At 43.4% G+C, this 21,400-nt stretch overlaps 1 protein-coding gene across 8 annotated transcripts in view; it reads left to right on the top strand.

Moving 5' to 3' along the window:
• The window catches only part of ALDH8A1 (aldehyde dehydrogenase 8 family member A1), a 33,825-nt gene extending 16,802 nt beyond the window's left edge, over positions 1–17,023 (top strand). For 4 of the 8 annotated variants that reach the window (XM_074037069.1, XM_045391503.3, XM_005551897.4 and 1 more), the window contains 3 exons: positions 1,461–1,717; positions 5,238–5,399; positions 15,543–17,023. In XM_074037069.1, the coding sequence (XP_073893170.1) occupies positions 1,461–1,717; positions 5,238–5,399; positions 15,543–15,995 (872 nt within the window). In that variant the 3' untranslated portion in view covers positions 15,996–17,023. Of the gene's footprint in view, positions 1–1,460; positions 1,718–5,237; positions 5,400–6,399; positions 6,503–15,542 lie in introns of all 8 variants that reach the window. The other 4 variants (XM_074037071.1, XM_074037070.1, XM_005551899.4 and 1 more) reach the window with 2 other exon arrangements.
• Positions 17,024–21,400: the final 4,377 nt, after the last annotated feature.

Here is a 21,400-nt window from a genome sequence, read left to right as displayed (position 1 = left end):
TCGGCCAAAACCAGTCCAGAGATGGTGGTCAGTTTTTAGGAAGGGATGCGTTGTGAGACTGGTGAGCTGCCACATCTAAACTGCAAAGAGGGAGGAAAATTTGGTTGCAGTTTCAGATGTTTAGCTAAAGGCGATAAAGGAATAGGTTGTTCATTTCTTGTTTTTTAGAGCTGGCTTCTGCTTACACTCAGGAAAGAATTCTGGTTAAAGATTAATAAGGAAGGGTCATACTACGGCGTGTTTGACCTCTCATCCTATAATGGCTGGGAATTCAGTTTTTAAGGTTTCTCTGGTATCCCTTTGGCCAAGAGAGGGTCTATTCAGTGAACTGGGGGAGCTTAGGATTTTATTTTTATTTCTCAATGCCAAACTAGGCTGTGGCACAGAGTATACAACGGAGAGCAAAGAACAGATACTGTTTCTGCCCTTAGCTAGTGTACCTTCTAGTTGTGTGCAGGCAATGAACAAGTAAGTCCAGAAAACACATGGATAGGCCGGGTACAGTGGCTCATGCCTGTAATCCTAGTACTTTGGGAGGCTGAGGTGGGCAGATCACTTGAGGTCAGGAGTTCGAGACCAGCCTGGACAACATGATGAAATCCCCTCTCTACTAAAGATACAAAATTTAGCCAGGCATGGTGGTGCATGCCTGTAATCCTAGCAACTCAGAAGGCTGAGGGCAGGAGAATCTTTTGAACCCGGGAGGCGGAGGTTGCAGTGAGCCAAGATGGCGCCACTGCACTCCAGCCTTGGCAATAGAGCCAGACTCCATCTCAAAAATAAAATAAAATAATAAAAAAGAAAACACATGCATAAATGCACAAATATACAGGGTAGCAGGGTCTTGTGATAGAAAAGATTGGGGCACCCATTTTTGGTTGTTTGTGGTACTTGTAAGTTGGCCCTACAGTGTTGTGATGTTGTTTATAAGCATGGTGCACAGGACTTCCAACCTAAAACCCACCCTCCCTGGGAGCCTCGCCCTTCTTCCCTGGGCCAAGATAGTCGATTTCTTCTTTGCTCCTCTGCAGCGTGTATACACCTCTCTACTTAACATTTTCACACTGCATTGTGACTCCTGGACACCAAGATGGAGCAGGGGGCTGCTCCCCTAGTGGGCTTGACCTGCCTGAGACTATCTCTGCATCCTCAAGCCCTAAGGCCTAGCCAGTATTATGGAACGAATCACCTAAAATATGTTCCACCCTGCGTCTCTCTAGGGCAAAGCATCCGGTGGGATCCTACCTGGTGTGTACTGTGGGCTGAGGTGACTCTGTGGGTTTTGCTTTGCTATTAAACCAGAGGCAGTCATGAAAGTTCCAAGTGTTGTAAAACCCAAGTGCTTCCTCCATCCCCACCCACTCCCATTCAAGCGATTGGACTTTCAAGGAGAATTTCCATGTAACTTGAACTCTTCAACATACCGAGAATTACTATAACTGATATTGTTTCCTATCCAGGTGTTCCACCAGGTGTGGTCAATATTGTGTTTGGAACTGGGCCCAGGGTGGGTGAGGCCCTGGTGTCCCATCCAGAGGTGCCCCTGATCTCCTTCACCGGGAGCCAGCCCACCGCCGAGCGGATCACCCAGCTGAGCGCTCCACACTGCAAGAAGCTCTCCCTGGAGCTGGGGGGCAAGAATCCTGCCATCATCTTCGAGGACGCCAACCTGGATGAGTGCATTCCGGCAACCGTCAGGTCCAGCTTTGCCAACCAGGTATGTCCCCTGGGGTTCTTCTCCCTCCCCTCCATGGCCCTGTCAAGCTGGATCTGGTTCATCACAGTGCAATGCCTGGAGCAAGCAACTCAATCCAGTGCCATTTCCGTGAAGGCAGGACCAGTACATTGTGTGATTCCCTTAACTCTCTGCTCAATTTGAACATTAATTAGTGGCCCTGTGGAGTCACAGCTTCTGTTCAGCAAACTCCTCTTCTTCAGTTGCACAGCTTTTATCAGGCACCAGCCGGGGGTGGAATGATTGATTTTGCTGCTCCGAGCATCTCCATTTCTTTATTCACACAGTTGCCCTGTCTTGTCTTTTATTCTTTTCTTAAACCTTGTCTTTGCTTGTGGTTCAAATGTCCTATTCCCAGTAAATCTTACTCTCATTTCAAAAGTATTCCAAATGCATTCATACACTGAGTTCCAAATACCTGAAACTGACTAGAGAAGATTTCTCGGCGTGGATTCATGGATCAGCTTCAGGGCATCGTTGTAGCTTCTGAAATTACATAACAGATATTTCTCTGGGCTCTGTAGTTTTTGGCAGATTCTTTAAGGCTATGGCATTCCAAAGAGTTAAGAACACTAGACCAGATCAACTAAACAGTAGGTTGCAAGAAGATGGAAACGGTGCCTGCTTTTGTGTGGTATTTTCAGTGTCAATGCTTAGAATACTGCCTAGGATATAGCAGATGTACATAAACACTGGATGATTTTCTTCAAAGGATATTTTTATTTTAACAGAGAATAAAGATATAGGCCAAAGACTTAGAACTTCACAGAAGGAAAGAGCAGTGAAATGAGAGATATGTGTATTGAGCTAACTCAGGTGACATTGAATATTGCATAAACTTTTGAACCTGCATTGCTTCACTGATAAAATCATGTGAACAATAATGATGTCTTCTAACAGGGTTTTCATGAGTATAGAGTGACAAAAGTTACTTTCAGTTATTATCTTCATGATAATCATAAGTGTAATTATTTCTCTCACTGTAACTCTTGAAGTGGCTAGAAAGATAGTTTCTGGATAAATAGACAATGTACTTTTACAATACAACTAATTTAACCATTAAGCAAGTTTCAAGTGAACAATTAAACCAAGTGTTTTCATGGCTTAGAGACAACAACAGAGTGACAAATTTTGTGGACTGAGAAACTAAGATGAGAGAAAGCTAAACTCTGTACTAAACAAATTCTGAGGAGCTGGGCATGGTGACTCACACCTGTAGTCCCAGCACTTTGGGAGGCCGAGGTGGGTGGATCACCTGAGGTCAGGAGTTCGAGACCAGCCTGGCCAACATGGCAAAACCCCGTCTCTACTAAAAATACAAAAATTAGCTGGGCATAGCGGTGGGCACCTGTAATCTCAGCTACTTGGGAGGCTCAGGCAGGAGAATCTCTTAAAACCAGGAGGCGGAGATTGCAGTGAGCCAAGATTGCACCTCTGCACTCCAGCCTGGGTGACAAGAGCAAGACTCCATCTCAAAAACAAAACAAAAAAACAAATTCTGAGCATGGAGATAAGAAGCGTAAGCTTCTCTCCTACCAGAATTGTGCAAGGATTTGAGTTTGCCCAGATAACCTTCCTTTTGGGAGTGTTTTAAAATGTCAATGGGGAAAGAGACATATACCTAACTCATTGGCTAATCCAAGGTCACAAATGGATTTTAGGCAAAATAAATAAAGCAGCTTGATTTAGCTGAGCAATGAATTCTATGTCGTGCATATTTCTTCCTTAATTGAATGTAATTGGCTTTTTTGAAGCATCTCTGTGTGACCTTGGACATGTACTAATTCAAAACATTTTTTCCTAACTGTAAACTGGAAAAGCTAACAGGCTACGGAATTATTTATAATGAGGAAAGCACCCTGCGCAGTGTCTGGCTTGACGATAGGCACTCAGTGAATGATACTATCCTTTTCTTACTCTCTCCAAAGTCTTTCTTCTGGGCATCTTGGTATGCTTACCGATGCTTTCTGGGCACTGAGCAACAGGGAACTGGGTGAACCCCTCTAGCCTCTTGGTCATGCTCTCCTTCCCTGATGTCACAGGGCACTTGTGCAAATGAAAGTATCAAGTGTTTAGACATTTCCCAAGCTAGATATGGAGATGATCCTAACAGCAATCCTGGTTGCAGAAAGAATATATTATTTCAAAACATTAATGGTTTAATCCGGACAATGAATCTTTGTACAAATACCAGGACAATCAGGAGGCTTCTATTTCCTAGGATTTTTGTGAAGTCAAACACAAACATGGTGAAAATGTTTATGCATTTATGTACTTGTCATGCATAAATGATGCTTTGAAAGTCTAGAATGTGGTTTGTAAACTGTTACATGCTATATTCAAATGATAGGGTTATTTTTCACTGAGAAATCTGTTATAACCCCTCCCCTGCACACTCAGCATCTCTATTTGATGTTTGTGAGGCATCTGAAACCCAGCGTGTCCAAAGCAGAGCTCTCATTTCCCTCCCTCTCCCTTCCTTGCAATACCAATCCTCTTACCACCTCAAGTCTGCCCTTCCAGGGAACAGCACCCCCAATCCCTGTGCGGCCTACTCTTGTTCTTGCCCTCTCTTTCCATCGACAGGTCCTGTTGGTTCTGTCTTTAAGGTATATCCTGAATCCCATCACTTCTCCGGTGCATCTGTGCCAGCTTCATCACTTTTCGGAGGTCCCGGGCCCCTGGAAGAACCTGTTGAACTCAGTGGGTCCTTTTCACTTCTCTGCATCTCCATGGATGCCTCCCTGGTCCCAGCTACCTACACGCATCTGGACTTCTGGAATATTCTCTTAACTCCTCTGCTCTGTTCCTACACTTGTTTCCTTCCATCCTGTTTTCCCAGAATGAGCATGTTAAAATGTAAATCTGATCGTATCATTCTGATGCTTAAAACCTTCCCTCATTTTTTCATGATACTGAGAATAAAACATAATCTCTTTATGAAACTACAAGACTGCACAATAGAGCCTTGCTAGCCTCCTGACCTCCTCTCCTACCATGCACTTCCTGTCCCTGCCTCCTCTTCCAGCCTCAGCCCCACCAGCTGCTTTTCCTCATGCACACCAGCTCATTCCTGCTGCAGGTCCTCTGTACTTACTCTGAAGAATTCCCCACCTCCAGATCTTCTCCCGTCTCATGGCTTCACATCAGTCAAGATTCCAGGCGAATACCCCCTCTTTGCACATGCCCCCCATGACTCCCTTCTGTAAAACCGCTGCCCCTGCCCCTGCCGTCAGTTTCCGTTCCCATTCTCTGCTTAATTTTCTTTTATGGCTTTGATCACAACCTGAAGTTATATTATTTATCGAGTTTTTGTACTTGTGTTTTTGTTTGTCTTTCCCACAAGACTATGTGTTCCACATGGTGGGGACTTTGTCTTATTTACCATTGTACCCCATTGCCTAGACCAGCGCCTGATACATGGCAGGTACTCAAAAGTGCGGAGTGCTCTATCCATGAAGGACAGTGTCTCCAGCCTTGTCCCTATTCTCATTCTTGGCAGGGCGAAATCTGTCTCTGTACCAGCAGGATCTTTGTCCAGAAGAGCATCTACACTGAATTTTTAAAGAGATTTGTAGAAGCTACCAGAAAGTGGAAAGTCGGCATTCCCTCTGATCCATTGGCCAGCATGGGTGCTCTGATAAGTAAAGCACATTTGGAGAAAGTGAGTAAATTTCTGCCATGTAAGTTACAGAATAAGTTCTTATTTGAAGAGAAGCTCAGTATGAGCATTGCACACATCAGACTCTGAAATATTGTTAGTTACTACCCCATTTTTGCACACAGAGTCTAGACACTGTGGATAAGAATATGCAAATGCAGTCCCGGTGAAAGTGCATCCACATGAAATTAATGAACTTGAGAAGTCAGCGTGGAGATACCACCAGTAGAGAGGGGAAGCCAAATTTCAAAACAGAAAGGTCAGCTAATAAGGGTGATGTGGAAGAGTGCCAGTGATTTCCATAGGCAAGCATTCTCTTTGGAAGAGGTCTGCCTCTGGTTTATAGCCAGAAGTGCCAACACAAACAGTCCAAATTGTGTCGTCCTTAGTCAGTGGGGGACCGGGGTAGCCCATCTGGAAGAAACCACTGATAGTCTCTGAGTGATTGATGAAACTCAGATCTTTAGGGTCATTTTTTAAGAAAAGCAGATCTGGCCCTTGACTGCAATTTAGGGTTATTTTAATTTATAACCAGATGTGACTCCCAAAATAAGTCATACATTTTGGAGTCAGAAGGACTCTGCTTTCAACTCAGGGCCACTGAGGGAAACTTGTCCCCATCAGCCAGCCAATGAGAGACAGAGCATTTACGTAAGTTTGTAGAAATCCCTGACACTGCACAGTGCACTCCCACATTGACTATATTTAACTTTGACTTTCAGGACACTGCAACACAGTTGCTTGCAGATGGAAAGATGAAGTAGCTTGAAGGCCTGTCCTTATTTCTTCTGTTTTCTCAGTGAAATAGGCATCAGGGTGAGGAGGGGAAAAGGTGTGGAAGGTTTCAGGAGGAAGGAGAGGGTATGAAATCATCTCGCAGTAGGTCATGAGAACAGAACTGGAAAATGACCCAGTTATTAGCAGAGCAGCTCAAAGGGCTCACTTGAGGCGTGTAGTCATTTACTGAAAGTGAGGCTGACCAGCATGGCGTCTTTTTCTCCAGCTAAATTTACCTACAGGATTGTGGGTACATAGACAATGGTCCGCCGAATGTCCAGTGAGACCAATAGCTGTTGATGGTCCTGCACGGAGTGAAGATTTTCCAGGTGCAAGAGACTCCCCTGTTCTCTCTCATTCTGGCTCTTTTGGACACTAGGGCTCCCTGCCTGCCTGCCCACACCTGCAAATGACTGGTGAAAAACAATGTTAGTATGCCCCCGATCGCTTCCTGGGAAACAGGAAGGGGTGGAACAAAAGTTAACCTCCTAGAGTACCTTTCAGCAGGTTCAGGCAATACTGCAGGGTGAGGTTCCTGTGCAATTCACTCACTCAGAATTTCAAAGTTCTTTCTGTATCAACTCAACAGATACACTATTTTTTTCTATTTTAGTCGCTACCATAATAACTATTTTAGTTACCCAGTGAGAGAATATATATTAGGGAAACAAATAGAAGTAGCAACTTTTTGTATCAGTTGAATGATCTCTCTCTCTCTGTCTCTCTCTCTCTCTCTGTGTGTGTGTAAGAGAGAGAAATCGATGCCACGCTTTGACTCATATTGGTAGCTATGGCTTTTCTCTGTGACACTCTAAATAATTTGTCTTCAATATGTTGTAATTCCTGTGGACTTTCATACAATATTTTTGATGCCCAGTATGTTCCTCCTTGGCCACAGGAGGTTTCTTCTTATTATTATTTTTTTAACATGTACTAAGCTGAAATGAGCCACTATTGGAGAATTAAATATTTAATATTGTGATGACTTAAGACACTAATGAGTTCTAGTAATTGGCATAGATTGCAGATTCTGTGTGTTTATGAAATGCAACACTAAATAGGCCACATGCCCTCACCTTTAAAACCACTCCAGGAGCCCCCTCTTTAACCTGCTTTCTTGTCCTTCTGAGCCCACCGGAGGCCCACCTGTAGGCATCTCTGTCCTGTGACAACAGGAGGCCTCAGGTGGTCTCAATTGCTCTGCTACACATGGACAACAAGACCTCTCTCTACTGAGCCTTGGTTCCTTTCAGTGGAGAATGGTGATCAAGGCCAGCGTTTGAGCTTAAGGGTGACCATTAGGGGATTTCCTATGACATAACAAGTAGCTTAATGACATCCAAGAAGAGGTCAAGAAGAGGTGGCTTAAAACCTTGTGATGCTTCACACACACTGCCCTTTTTTTATTTTTTATTTTTGTTTATTTATTGTTTTGAGATGGAGTCTCACTCTGTCACCTAGGCTGGAGTGCAATGGCACGATCTTGGCTCACTGCAACCTCCACCTCCTGGGTTCAAACAATTCTCCTGCCTCAGCCTCCCAAGTAGCTGGGACTCCAGGTGTGTGCCACCACGCCCAGCTAATATTTGTATTTTTAGTTGAGACAGGGTTTCACCATGTTGGCCAGGCTGATCTTGATCTCCTGACTTCAGGTGATCTGCCCACCTTGGCCTCCCAAAGTGCTGGGATTAAAGGTGTGAGCCACTACGCCTGGCCACACTGCCTTTTTAAAGAAGGGTCCTGGCTGGGTGCATTGGCTTATACCTGTAATCCCAGCAGTTTGGAAGGCTGAGGCGGGTGGATCATTTGAGGTGAGGAGTTCAAGACCAGCCTGACCAACATGGTGAAACCCCGTCTCTACGAAAAACACAAAAATTAGCCAGGCAGTGGTGGTGCACACCTATAATCCCAGCTATTTGGGAGGCAGAGGCAGGAGAATCACTTGAGCCTGGAAAGTGGAGGCTGCAGATTCCGCTACTGCCCTCCAGTCTGGGCCACAGAATGAGACCCTGTCTCAAACCGCAACAGCGACAACAGCAACAACAGAAGGCTCCTGAGTCCATGCTGACATTTCTAATGTAGCGAAATTACCTTTTAAACCTTGCTCTAATATCGTAGTAATTTCATCACCGGTGATGATGTGTCATGCTGTGTATGGTCATACCCCATGTTACTCACAGTCAATGCCTAAGTCTTTAGAATAACCTAAGAAACTGGCTACAATCTTTCCCATTACCTCTGTGACCCTTCCCTTTCCTCATTCCACTCCTGCATACTGGCCTCCCTGTTCTTCCTGAGGAATACCAGGCACCCTCCTCCTTCTTGGAGGTTGCTCTTGTTGCTCATGCTGCCTGGAATGCTCTTCCTTCTGATGTATGCATGGCTCTCTCCTTCCCCTTCTTAGAGTAGATGTCACCTGAATGATGGCTTTCCTGCCTACCCTATACACAGTGGTACCTTGTAAAACTTTGGCTTCTTTGGAGCTTTATTTTTCTCCATGGTTCTTACTGTCATCTGACATGCAATATATACGTCTTACCCCTTTACTGACTATCTTCTCTGGACTAGAATGTCAGCTTCTTGGTCTATTTCATTCATTGCTGTATCTTTAGACTCTAGAAGGCTCCTGGAACATAGTAGGTGCATAGTATTTGTTGGGCGAATGACTGAATTAACACCACATGATGTGTTCCAGTTACAGTATATCCCCCAAATTTAAGGTATCCATTTTCTTTGAAAATTTTTTTTTTTTTTTGATCCTTAGATTAAACTACCTGGAATTCGGTCCAAAATGCACAGGTCCTGGCCATCTCTGGCCAGCATGACTCAGCATCAAGACTCTGAAAGGAAAAACAAAATAAATACAAAAACTAGAACCCAGCCTTTCTCCAAGAAAATGCTTGAACCATCTGAGCCTGGAGCCTCTAGTATCACTGATCACTAAATCATAGCAATGATAAAGGGGCTATATAGACACATACATGCGTTTGAGGTTTGGCTTGAAATTCCTCTTTAACTGCTCACCATTGGTACAAGTATTGGTGATTCCAGTTTAGGTCACAAGTAGTTTTGGTATCTAACTCTAGTTTTCTGAAAACATTTGGTTAAATATGGATCTTTAATACCTCAAGAGTATACAAATCTAACTTTTTAAATGCCAATTTAGGAATATAAAAATTACATCTAGATTATTATCAAAAATAATTTCAGATTTCTATAGCATTACTACAAATATACAAGTGAAAAAATTTCTGCAGCTTCATATTTCTCCACTGTCCTTGTGTTTCTCAAGAATCAACTTATTAAAAAGGTACCAAAATATTTCTATTATAACACATTTTAGTTATAGACACCATTCACATTTGGAATGCCTCCCAAATTCTTAAACTTTAGCTTTGTGTTTTGGTGATTCCTACTTTTCATCACCCATAAAATAAACACAGAATTTAGCAAGTTTAGGTGTCAGAATACTTCAGCATAAAATATCCATATTTTTCCCTAGAGTGAAATATATACCCTGAACATTGTGTCTATGAGTGACTCCACAGAGAAGACCTAGATTACCTTTTCTTCAGTAGGTTTGTGGTTAGAATCTTTCAACCTAAAATAACAACATAGAGAAGGACTCTCTAGAGAAAATAAAAGCGACTTTCTTTGGGAATTAATGCCAGAAGATTATGAACTGGGATATGCGTGTTGTGATGGATTCTGGGCATAGCCAGGGAGGCAAAGGAAGACGAGGGTTTTTAAAGGGCAAATGAGGAAGGTGACAGAATGTTGTTTTGAAACAATTATCGTTGGCTACGAGGATCAATAATAAGGGTGATTTATTATTAAATGGGAGTACCAGTCCAAGGCTGAACGGACAATTTTTGGGGCAAGGTTGCGGTGGCCTTTGTGCAAGGTTGTGGTTTTGGTAGAGTCTCTTGTGATAGTTTTTGTTATCAGGCAAATATGTGTGAGGACTCTGTCCGTGGCAGATGGTAGCAGAGGACTCAGTTTGCAAGTTCATGTCCCAGAAGCACAGGCATACATGTGGGAGGGACACCCTACTCTGAGTTTCTGAAAATGTGTCGCTCTCTGGCCGGCCCTCCTGCCTCAGCCCAGCTCTCTATTTGGATTTTGTCAAGCAAGTTCTTATCTGAATCCAGACTAAGACATGCAGGGAGAGCTTGGTTTCCCTAGGGCTCACCTTGTTCTGGCCAGCTCCAAGCTGTGCATGCAGGGAATCAGGGGACCTAGAATACTTTGCTGGGCTTGACCACAATGACTCCCAGGAAGAAGATTCTCGTGTTGGAGCTCCTAATATTTTTACAACTAATTTTCATCCCTTGCACCTCCCTAATAATAAATTTGCCTTAACGTAGTGCTTCCATCACCCCATCTTATACACCGTGTTTTTACCAACCCCATCTTCCCCTAAAGGAAGGAGAAATGGGAAGGCCACTATTCCTCATTTCTCATTCCTCATTATTTCTAGCATCACAGCTGCAGAAGCTGTGGACAAAAACCAAGATTTCTAATAGATCTAAACCACTTATTTTATTCAATATTTTTAAAACTTGAAATATTGGCAAAGCCCTAGACATGGTGCCAGCTTCTCTTGGACGTATCTAAGTCCGGAAATGCCATCTTCTATTGAACCAAATTATGCCTGAAAATCAAGCATCTGTTTCACATGTTAGTTGTATTATCTTAATATCATTTCAATTTAGTATACTTAGGTGCCATGCATCACTTTGGAAATGATGAATCTTAGCAGTTACCAATTTTTTTCTGACCACATTAAAATATAAGGCCATAAACTCATATTTATCTTTTAAACAAAACTTTTGAAAGCCCCTAGATATTTTTACCATTGAACACTTTCTCTCTCAGTCAGTTTTTCTTTTCTTTTCTTTTTCTTTTTCTTTTTTTTAAAATAAATCTTCGTTGGGCATGGTGACTCATGCCTGTAATCCTAGCACTTTGGGACGCCAAGGCAGGAAGATCACTTGAGCCCAGGAGCAGCCTGGGCAACATGGTAAAACCCTGTCTCTAAAAATTATACAAAAAAATTTAGCCAGGCGTGGTAGTGCATGCCTGTAGTCCCAGCTACTCAGGAGGCTGAGGCAGGAGGATCACCTGAACCCCAGGAGGTCAAGGTTGCAGTGAGCTGAAATCACGCCACTGAATTCCAGCCTGGGCGACAGTGAGATGCTGTCTCAAAAAATAAAATAATCCTTCTACTTTGTAATAATTTAAGATTTATAGAATGTTTCAAAGATAAGGCAGAGAATTTTTATATCCACTCACCCAGTTTTTCCCGTTGTTGGCATCTTACAGTCCTAAGGTACATCTGTTCATGCTAAGAAACCAGCATGTTACTATATACTCAACTGAAGACTTTTCAATCAACTACTTTTGATTTTCTGCTTGATCCTTATAGAAAATAATTTTTCAGCAACTATTCTTATTAAAACTAAGTATAGCTAAATAGTTTGTACTCATCTCAGAAAGCTCCAAAATTCCACTGCTTCAAAGGGGAAAGATTTTGGACATGGTTAAAAAGTTATTCACTGTTAGATCGGGCACAGTGGCTCATGCCTGTAATCGCAGCACTTTGGGAGGCCAAGGAGGGCAGAACACTTGAGGTTAGGAGTTTGAGACCAGCCTGGCCAACATGGTGAAACCCCGTTTCTACTAAAAATACAAAAATTAGCTGGGCATGGTGGCTCACACCTGTAGCCCCAGCTACTTGGGAGGCTGAGGCAGGAGAATCTCTTGAACCCAGGAGGCAGAGGTTGCAGTGAGCCAAGATCGCACTATTGCATTCCAGCCTGGGTGACAAGAGTGAGACTCTGTCTCAAAAAAAAGGAAAAAAAAAAAAAAAAGAAACTTATTCACTGTTGAAAACTTGAAAATGGTACTTATCAGCAGCCAAGTTTTTTAAGAGAAAAACAATAAGGATAGTATTTCCATAACCACAGCACATCTAAAACTGCTGGTATCTATGTAGCTTGCCTTGTTTTGTCATCCTCTCTGTTCGATCCCTCCCACATAGAGTAGGACTCCTCTCAGCTCTGCCCGCAATGCCTCCTCTGTATAAAGCCTCAGGAGGATCTACCTTCTGCTGAGAAACAGCCTGCTGACCCCATCTTCCTGTGGCTTAGAGGATCACTGGGCATCTGCCATCCTCACTGCTTCACTCTGAGTGTGTGCACAGATGAAATGAGATATGGCTTTACACTGAGTGAGCCTCCCACCAGCTGGGCTCCTCATGAGGCTTTCAGCTGAGTTCTCGTGAGAAAGCCCTGCTGTCTCTGCCTTTTGGGAGACAGCTAATAGAAACACCTAGAGAAATGTTAAGTATGGTCTCTTCAGATTGTGACTCTTAAGTTCTGTGTGCCAAACCATCTTTGCTGGAGGAGGCAGCGGCTGCCCTCTGCTGATGGTCATCTTTCCTCGTGTTACCCCAGAAAGCTTTGGGGCTGAGTGCCCAAGAAGACCGGGCTGCCATCGGCATGCCAGCCCTCTCTGCCCCTACGGTGTGTTTTTGTCTTCTCCAAATCAAATTGGCCATGTGGAGTCTGGAGTTTTCGTGTCCGTCCTACCTCTGCGTGATTGCTGCAATAGGTGGCAATGCCATTGGCAAAAGAATCCAATTAGAATATGTACAAGTTGTTTTGTAATGGCTGAGGGCTCAAGGACTTATGGAGATAGAACATGCTCCTAAATGGAGGTATGATTTCCCAGGGTCCCAGTGACTCCATGGAATGCTTAGTAACCTGCAGGGAATTCTATCCTTGTGGATTGAAGATAAGGCTCCATTTGCCTTTTCGCAGGGTTGCTTTTTGTTTTTCTTTCTACCTCCTGAATCCTTCCCTACTTGACACTCTGGAGGATCTGGCTGTGTACCTGTCTGCCTAAAGATGCAGGCAACTATACAGGGATAATTCTGCAGGGTTTACAATGAGACTGGAGGCAGCACAGAAAAAGCTGACGGGTGTATCCCCTGCTAGGGCCAAGATTCAGACCTAACCAAGGCCCACTGTTGCAGTTTCCTGTCCCCTTTTATCAGATAAAAAACCTGACCTACAGAATGAGGGGTGTCTCTGAGGTCTCTCTGCTAATAAGTGTCGGGTCAGTCATTTCATTGTCACCACCAACATCATCAATAACAACAGAGGCTGACAGTCAAAAAGGCTTACTATGTACCAGGCATTATGCTAAATCTTTTGTATATATTATTTTATTTAATTCTCTCAAGAGCCCTATGAATTAGTGACTGTGGTAATTCTATGTTTCAGATAAGGAAACTGAGGCATAGGACATCTAAAAGCCCTCAGCTAGTAAACGGGTGAACTGGGGTTTGAATACAGCTTGGCTCTCGGGGTTACTCTTCTAACCCCTGTGCTCTGATTTTATGTCTAAAGCTACTGAGTACTAACTATTCTCTCTCCTGAAGAAAAAATTTTATAATAATTTCTTACATTTATAGCATATTACTAGTCATGGTTTTGTTCTCCACCCCCCCACCCCCCCCAGAATTTATTGAAAATCTCTGTTCCCAAGCTGCTAGGGTAGATATCATCTAGTCATACTTTCTCTAGGAAATGAATTCAATTAGTGTGTCACCTTAGATATTAAATGTTTTGATAAGTTCACAATTTGAAGACTGACACTTCTCTTTATCTTTTATTATTCCAAGAGCTTCTGAGAGATAAATCATGTGATCTCATTCAGACATAATGGTCTAAAGCCAGGTACTCCTTGTGCTGTGCTGAATCATTGATGAAGTCCAGCCACTGCATCCCAGCAGGGCCTCCGGACAGCTGCACCTCAATTCCCCTGTTCACACAGGACACTCACCTTTGGAGCCTTTTAATTAATGTGGATGAGTTAGTTTCAAAAAAAGAAAGAGAGTAGGGATCAAGAGAGGTACAAACTTATTTTAGTTTCTACCCACAAACTAGAATAGCATATATTCTGGGAAAACTTCGAGATCACTATGGATGTTGGGGGTGGAGGTTAATGGAAGGGAATATAAATCTGTATCAAATGTTCTACTTTTTAAAAAAAGTCTTGAGCTGGGTGTGGTGGTTCATTCCTGTAATCCCAACACTTAGGGCGGATCACCTGAGACCAGGAGTTGAAGACCAGCCTGGGCAACATAGCAAGACCCCATCTCTTTAGGAATTTAAACAAAATGAATTAGACATGATGATTTGTGTCTATAGTCTCAGCTACTCGAGAGGCTGAGGTGGGAGAATCTCTTCAGTCCAGGAGTCTTCAAGGCTACAGCAAGCCATGGTCGTGCCACTGCATTGCAGCCTGGGTGACAGAGTGAGACACTGTCTCCAAAAAAGTCTTTAACTTCATGGCTTATTAATTCTACAAACCTGGAGCAAATTTAATAATAGAATAATATTACCTCTATTTTACATGGAAAATATACATATAGTTCTACACTGAATATAGTTCTACACTGAATATAGTTCTACACTGAATACAGTTCTACAATGGAGTTCTAACGTAATCCTGGGGCAGAATTCTCGATAGATAAGTAAAAATCCAAAACATTATCGTGAAATTTACCCTGTCTTTGGTTTGCTTCTTTACTGCTGTTCTACATTTTTAATTTTTAGGGCTACTTTTACACTTCTCTTTTGCTTATAATACCCCTTGGGGTAGAAAAACATATAATTGTGACTTCAACAATGTTTATTTATATGTATAATTATTACGAGTTAACTTGCTACATAATTTATTTCCCATTATAGTTAGCTAAAATATATTACCTAGGTATATTTTCAGAGTATATTCAGTAATGAGACTAGAAATTAGAAATGATTTGTTCTGGAAGCTCATCTATTAAAGGGCATTCTGGCCTTTAACTAAATCTTACACATCTTTTTCTTCCCATTTTCTGCAATGGACATAGCTTCCAAAAAGGGAGAAAATATTCTTTGTGTATTTAGCTACAGAATATACATGAGTGTGAATTCTAACTTTACTGTTTATTAGCTCTATGAACCATTTATATTTTTCACACTCAATTATACTATCAGCAAATAGAAGATAATAATAGATTAATAATAGCTAATAATGTTTTGAGGCAATCAACTGAGATTGTATGAAAAACACTTATCTGAGTTCCTGGCACTTAGACATTAAATAATTACTTCCCTCACTTATGTATGAAAGGTGAATGCCCAAATGATGCTTGGAGCACCTCTGCCCTCCTGCTTAGCAGCTGAGTGATAAGATAATTGACCCTAGATTTCTTAGGAATGACCTTCTGAGCCGATTAGAAAACATTGACTTTTCTGCTGATTTGTGTGAAGCCACATGGTAAGACATTGCTAATTATGATTTTTACCCACGCAGGTCAGAAGTTACGTCAAGAGAGCTCTTGCTGAAGGTGCCCAGATTTGGTGCGGGGAGGGGGTGGATAGGTTGAACCTCCCCGCCAGGAGCCAGGCAGGCTACTTCATGCTTCCCACGGTGATAACAGACATTAAGGATGAATCCTGCTGCATGACGGAAGAGATATTTGGTCCAGTGACGTGTGTCGTCCCCTTTGATAGCGAAGAGGAGGTGATTGAAAGAGCCAACAACGTTAAGTATGGGCTGGCAGCTACTGTGTGGTCCAGCAATGTGGGACGTGTCCACCGGGTGGCTAAGAAGCTGCAGTCTGGCTTGGTCTGGACCAACTGCTGGCTCATCAGGGAGCTGAACCTTCCTTTCGGGGGGATGAAGAGTTCTGGAATAGGTAGAGAAGGAGCCAAGGACTCTTACGACTTCTTCACTGAGATCAAAACCATCACCGTTAAACACTGATCTTTGCTAATGGTGGAGCCACTATGGCCGATGCCTGGCTGCTGGGATCAGTTGTTCAACGTGTTGGATGAAAATCACGGCATGAATTCCAGCTATGCCTTGACTTGGCAGAAGGATATCTCTAGCTTATCCTCAGTTCTTAGTAATTTTACCCACTAGTGAAGAGATACTGTCTATTTTCAATGTGGACTCAGAAGAAAAGACTTCTAAGTAGGAAGACAGAACAATGATGCCAAACGGTTGTCAAGCTCCTCCCAGGTTATGTTTTTATAGTGTTTCTTTCATCATCTTCATTGAACTCTTCGGAATCTCCAGACAATCAGATTATTTCATTTGCAAGTATATGGTAAATTTTAAAAAAATCTACAATCAGGCACAGTGCCTCCTGCCTATAATTCCAGCACTTTGGGAGGCCAAGGCGGCGGATCACTTGAGTTCAGGAGTTCGAGATTAGCCTAGGCAACATGGTGAAATCCTGTCTTTACCAAAAATTTAAAAATTAGCTGGGTGTTGTGCCCTCTGCCTATAGCCCCAGCTACTTGGGAGTCTGAGGTGGGAGGATCACTTGAGCCCGGGCTGTTGAGGCTGCAGTGAGCCATGATCATGCCACTGCATTTCAGCCTGTGGGACAGAGTAAGACCTTGTCTTTAAAAAAAAATGCTACAAACCCCAAAAGAAACAAAGGGCCATAATTTGCCATCTTTGGAGATGTTCTCCTTGTCTATTAACCACTAGCATGGCTAATTGATCTTTGATTGTACCTCATTACATAAGGAGGCAGTGGATGTCTTCGGAATTTGTTAGGGGAAGCTTATGTGGTAAGCTCTACTAAATGTATCTCTACAAGGATGAAGAAAAACAAAATAACTACCACTTTTGGAGGAAACTTGGAACAAGAAGAGGACATAGTTTGATCTATTCCTATGGTCAAGTCCAATCAATTCCATTTCTTAGTGTGTGCATCTAGCGAGGCTTACAACTTACTAACTCCAAAAGAAGCAATAAATGTTAAACAATTTTAGTAACCAGTATGGCATGTATCTTATTTTTGAATGCATTCCTCCTTATCCCCATCCTCTTAGGAATATGGACGTTTTACTAAGTAATAAAGATTTCAAATGCTTTTTTCTTTTTTGGATCCCCAAATGATCACAGGAGAAAACTGAGGTTTATAGAGGTCGAGCAACATAACCAAGGTCACACACATGGTATGGGTAGAGGTACGGTTTGAACCCTGGGTTTCTCTGGGTTCTCTCACCCGCTTCCACTTGCCTTAGCTGGTGCTCAGGAAGCAGTGAAGTACCTGTGGTTCCTGGCACACATGGTGTTGCATCTCCCCTCCAAGTTTCCTTCTTGTTTTGCCTCCCCTATCCTCTCTCCTACCCAGCTCCACTTTAAGGCCCTTGCTCAGTAGTCGTGCTACTCAGGAACACCTCCAGCATGGGCCTTCCTACACCGATGGGAGTGATCTGTTTGCATGTCTGTCTCCGTAACTGGACAGGAGTGTCGAAGGCCAAGGCTGCTGGAACTGCACTCTGAAGAGTCTCAATTCATAGCATAGTGCCTGGCATACAGAAGGTGCTCAAAGCAAGTTCTGGGAAGGGAACAAAGTCTTCCTGGTGCTCTGGGGTATTTCTTCCATGGTTTGTGTGTGTGTGGTTGAGGGTGATGAGAGGGGAAGACCACGCTTTATAATTTTGCTTAGGATTTCAGATATATTGGCTTACTTGCAAATGCTGAGAAATAAAAGCCAGCCCCTTTCAGATCAAGTGATGGTGTTGGATGATACCTGGCTCTAGATTCTACCTTCCCTTTTCCTTTCCTCGCCTCTTCTCTTCCTCAGTTGAGTCCCCTTGACCTTAATCACTTTAGTGAAGAACCAATTTGAACATCAGCAGGAGGAATTTCAGCAACTCCAGTCTCTAGGAATCTGCATCTTCACTCTTGTAAATGGGCTGGCCGAAGCTCATCCTTATTCCTGAGACCCAAACCATATCTTGATTCCAAATTCTAGCAACTGACTCCTTGCTCCCTGTGCCTGCACAGCCACCTTCCACCGGCTTGTCTTGGTCCAGGAGACTGTTCTCTCCAGGGCTCAGAGTCAGCCCTGCTCTTGTTGGTTCCTGTCTTGGCCCTGGGTCCTGCCTGCGGAGGGGCCTGCTTCCGGCTGGCAGACATCCTGGAGGCCATTTCCCTACTTCTGGGTCTTTTGGATCTCTCAAACTCCTCCTGAGCTCACAAGGCAGCCTCATTAATGCCTATTTGAGCAAATGCTTTTCCTCCAACCAGCACTATTCCATCTGTCAGTTGTGATAACACTGTCTGAGTCTTAGCAGTCGAGCTAGAACTTCCCTAGTTTTGTTCCAGCCCCTACAGATCTGAGACTGAACTCCTCCCAGGCCATCCATGCAGTCTCACGTCCCCACAGCAGCGGAGGCACCACTCCATTCTGTGCCTACACTGCAGCAGAGTCCCACGGGACTGGTGTGTCCTGGCTTGGGGCTTCCACACCCCTGCTGTACTGTGCTCAGAATTGACGAAAGACAGAATTGGGGTGAGGGTGTCCACAAGGGTTTCATTTTTAAGCCAGTTGATGGGCATATAAGTGCTCACTATATTATTTCATAAGTCAGAGTTATTTATATACCAAAAAAGGAAAGTAGATCATATTGAAGGGACAGCCAGGAACAGGCTGAGAGGAGAAATTGAGAAAAGGTGGGAGAGACTCCTCCTGGCAGAGCCCAGAGGTCCTAAGCTTGAGGCTCAGGAATGGACAGCAGCTGAGGAGCAGTGCTTCTTAGACTTGGAAGTGCTCCTGAATCACCAGGGATTCTGTACAGAGTTGGATTCAGTAGTTCTGTGGTGGGACCTGAGATTGCACTTGGAGTGTCGAGGAATTAGAAAACACTGATTAGAAGACTAATTAGGCACTAGATTAGTGCCTCCTCTCCTCTTCCTAGGTTTCGGGAGAAGCTGGCTACATTTGCTCCCTGCTGGAGATACTAGAGTAGAAGAACTTCCCACGAATGCCTCTAATGGGGCTCCAGGCACAAAGCCTGAGATAGCTCAGGACCTTCCATGCAACACTGGGGAGGAGGAAGGGAGAGGTAGCCCCGTCTCAGAGTGACATGCACTGCAAAATGTCACCACCCAAGGCAAAGTCCTCCTCACTGGTAGTTAATGAGGATGCAAGATGAACTCTCCACACTTCTTAAAAGGAAGCTTCTTTGCTTCAGAAAATGGGGATTTAGTCCCTCATTCAGCAATGGGTCTTATGAGTAAACTGTTTTTCCAAATTTCAGAAAATAACTTTGTTAATTACCCATGCCAATCAACAATATAATTTTTTTTTTTTTTTTTTTTTTTTGTCGTTGTTTTTCTTTGAGTCAGACTCTCTCTCTGTCACCCAGGCTGGAGTGCAGTGGCACGATCTCGGCTCACTGCAACCTCCATCTCCTGGGTTAAAGCCATTCTTGAGCTCAGCCTCCTGAATATCTGGGATTACAGGCACCCGCCACCACACCTGGCTAATTATTGTATTTTTAGTAGAGACAGGGTTTCACCATGTTGGCCAGGCTGATCTCAAACTCCTGACCTCAAATGATCCACCTGCCTTGGCCTCCCAAAGTGTTGGGATTACAGGCATGAGCCACTGAGCCCAGCCAACAATATAATTTTTATTAAAAAATTACTGGCCAGGCCCAGTGGCTCATGCCTGTAATCCCAGCAGTTTGGGAGACAGAGGTGGGTGGATCACCTGAGGTCAGGAGTTCAAGACCAATCTGGCCAACACGGTGAAACCCCATCTCTACTAAAAATATAAAAAATTAGCCAAACGTGGTGGCACACGCCTGTAATCCCAGCTACTTGGGAGGCTGAGGTAGAAGAATTGCTTGAACCCGCGAGGCGGAGGCAGCAGTGAGTGGAGATTGCACCACTGCCCTCCAGCCTGGGAAATAGAGCGAGATTCTGTCTCAGAACAAAACAAAACAAAACAAAACCAAAAATACCCAACAACAAAACATGTACCAAGCAACCAAGAATTATCAATTTTTTCAGAGACACTAAAAAGTTGAATGAGTCCCCTCAGAAAGATGTGAGGGGATAGCGCATTTATAAATAAGAACAGGCTTCTATGAAAAAGGAGCAAGCAAACAACATGAAAGGGGTCTTGAGAAATTAAACAATTGATTCTCCAAACAAATTTTAAAAATTTATAGAATGGAATCATCAATAGGGCTGAAAACAAATTAGTAGTCTGGAAGATAAAGTTGAGAAAATAGCTCAGGATGTAGAGAATGACAGAAAAGGAAAAATCTGAGAGAGTTGGCGAGATGCAGGATAGTTTTAGAGAGCTATTAATATGTAACTAGTTCAAAATGTAAAAACAACGGCAAAAATATGGAACCAGCCTAAATGCCCATCAACCAACAAGTGGATAAAGAAAATGTGGTATGTATGTGTGTGTGTGTGTGTGTGTGTATACATATTTTATATGTATACATACATATACACCATGGAATACTACTCAGTCGTAAAAAGGAATGGAATAACAGCATTCACAGCAACCTGGATGGAGTTGGAGACCATTACTCTAAGAGAAGTGACTCAGGAATGGAAAACCAAACATCCTATGTTCTCACTTATAAGTGGTAGCTAAGCTAAGGCATAAGAATGATATAATGGACTCTGAGTTTCCCAACGGGCAGGGTGGGAGGGGCGTGAGGGATGAAAGACATTGGGTACAGTGTACACTGCTCAGGTGCTGGATGCACCAAAATATCAGAAATCAGCACTAAGTCCGTATCCATGTAACCAAATACCACCTGTTCCCCAAAAGGTATTGAAAAAAAAGAAGACAAACGGGGGAAAATAACCAAATAAATAGAAAAATAAAATTTGGCCGGGCGCGGTGGCTCAAGCCTGTAATCCCAGCACTTTGGGAGGCCGAGACGGGCGGATCACGAGGTCAGGAGATCGAGACCATCCTGGCTAACACGGTGAAACCCCGTCTCTATTAAGAAATACAAAAAAAAAAAACTAGCCGGGCGAGGTGGCGGGCGCCTGTAGTCCCAGCTACTCGGGAGGCTGAGGCCGGAGAATGGCGTGAACCCGGGAGGCGGAGCTTGCAGTGAGCTGAGATCCGGCCACTGCACTCCAGCCTGGGTGACAGAGCGAGACTCCGTCTCAAAAAAAAAAAAAAAAAAAAAAAAGAAAAATAAAATTTATCTGAACTAGAGAAACTCTTTTTAGATGGAAAATGCCATGTTTCAAGAAATACTCAGTGGAAAATTTTAAATTCCTAGTGTAGGCTGAGTGCAGTGGCTCACACCTGTAATCCCAGCACTTTGGGAGCGAGGTGGGAGGATATCTTAAGGTAAGAAATTTGAGACCAGCCTAGCCAA

The sequence above is a fragment of the Macaca fascicularis genome, chromosome 4 (genome assembly GCF_037993035.2).
Source record: "Macaca fascicularis isolate 582-1 chromosome 4, T2T-MFA8v1.1".
Lineage (NCBI taxonomy): Eukaryota > Metazoa > Chordata > Mammalia > Primates > Cercopithecidae > Macaca > Macaca fascicularis.
Note: the sequence above shows the minus strand (reverse complement) of the source record. Positions and strands in the feature narration are given on the sequence as shown.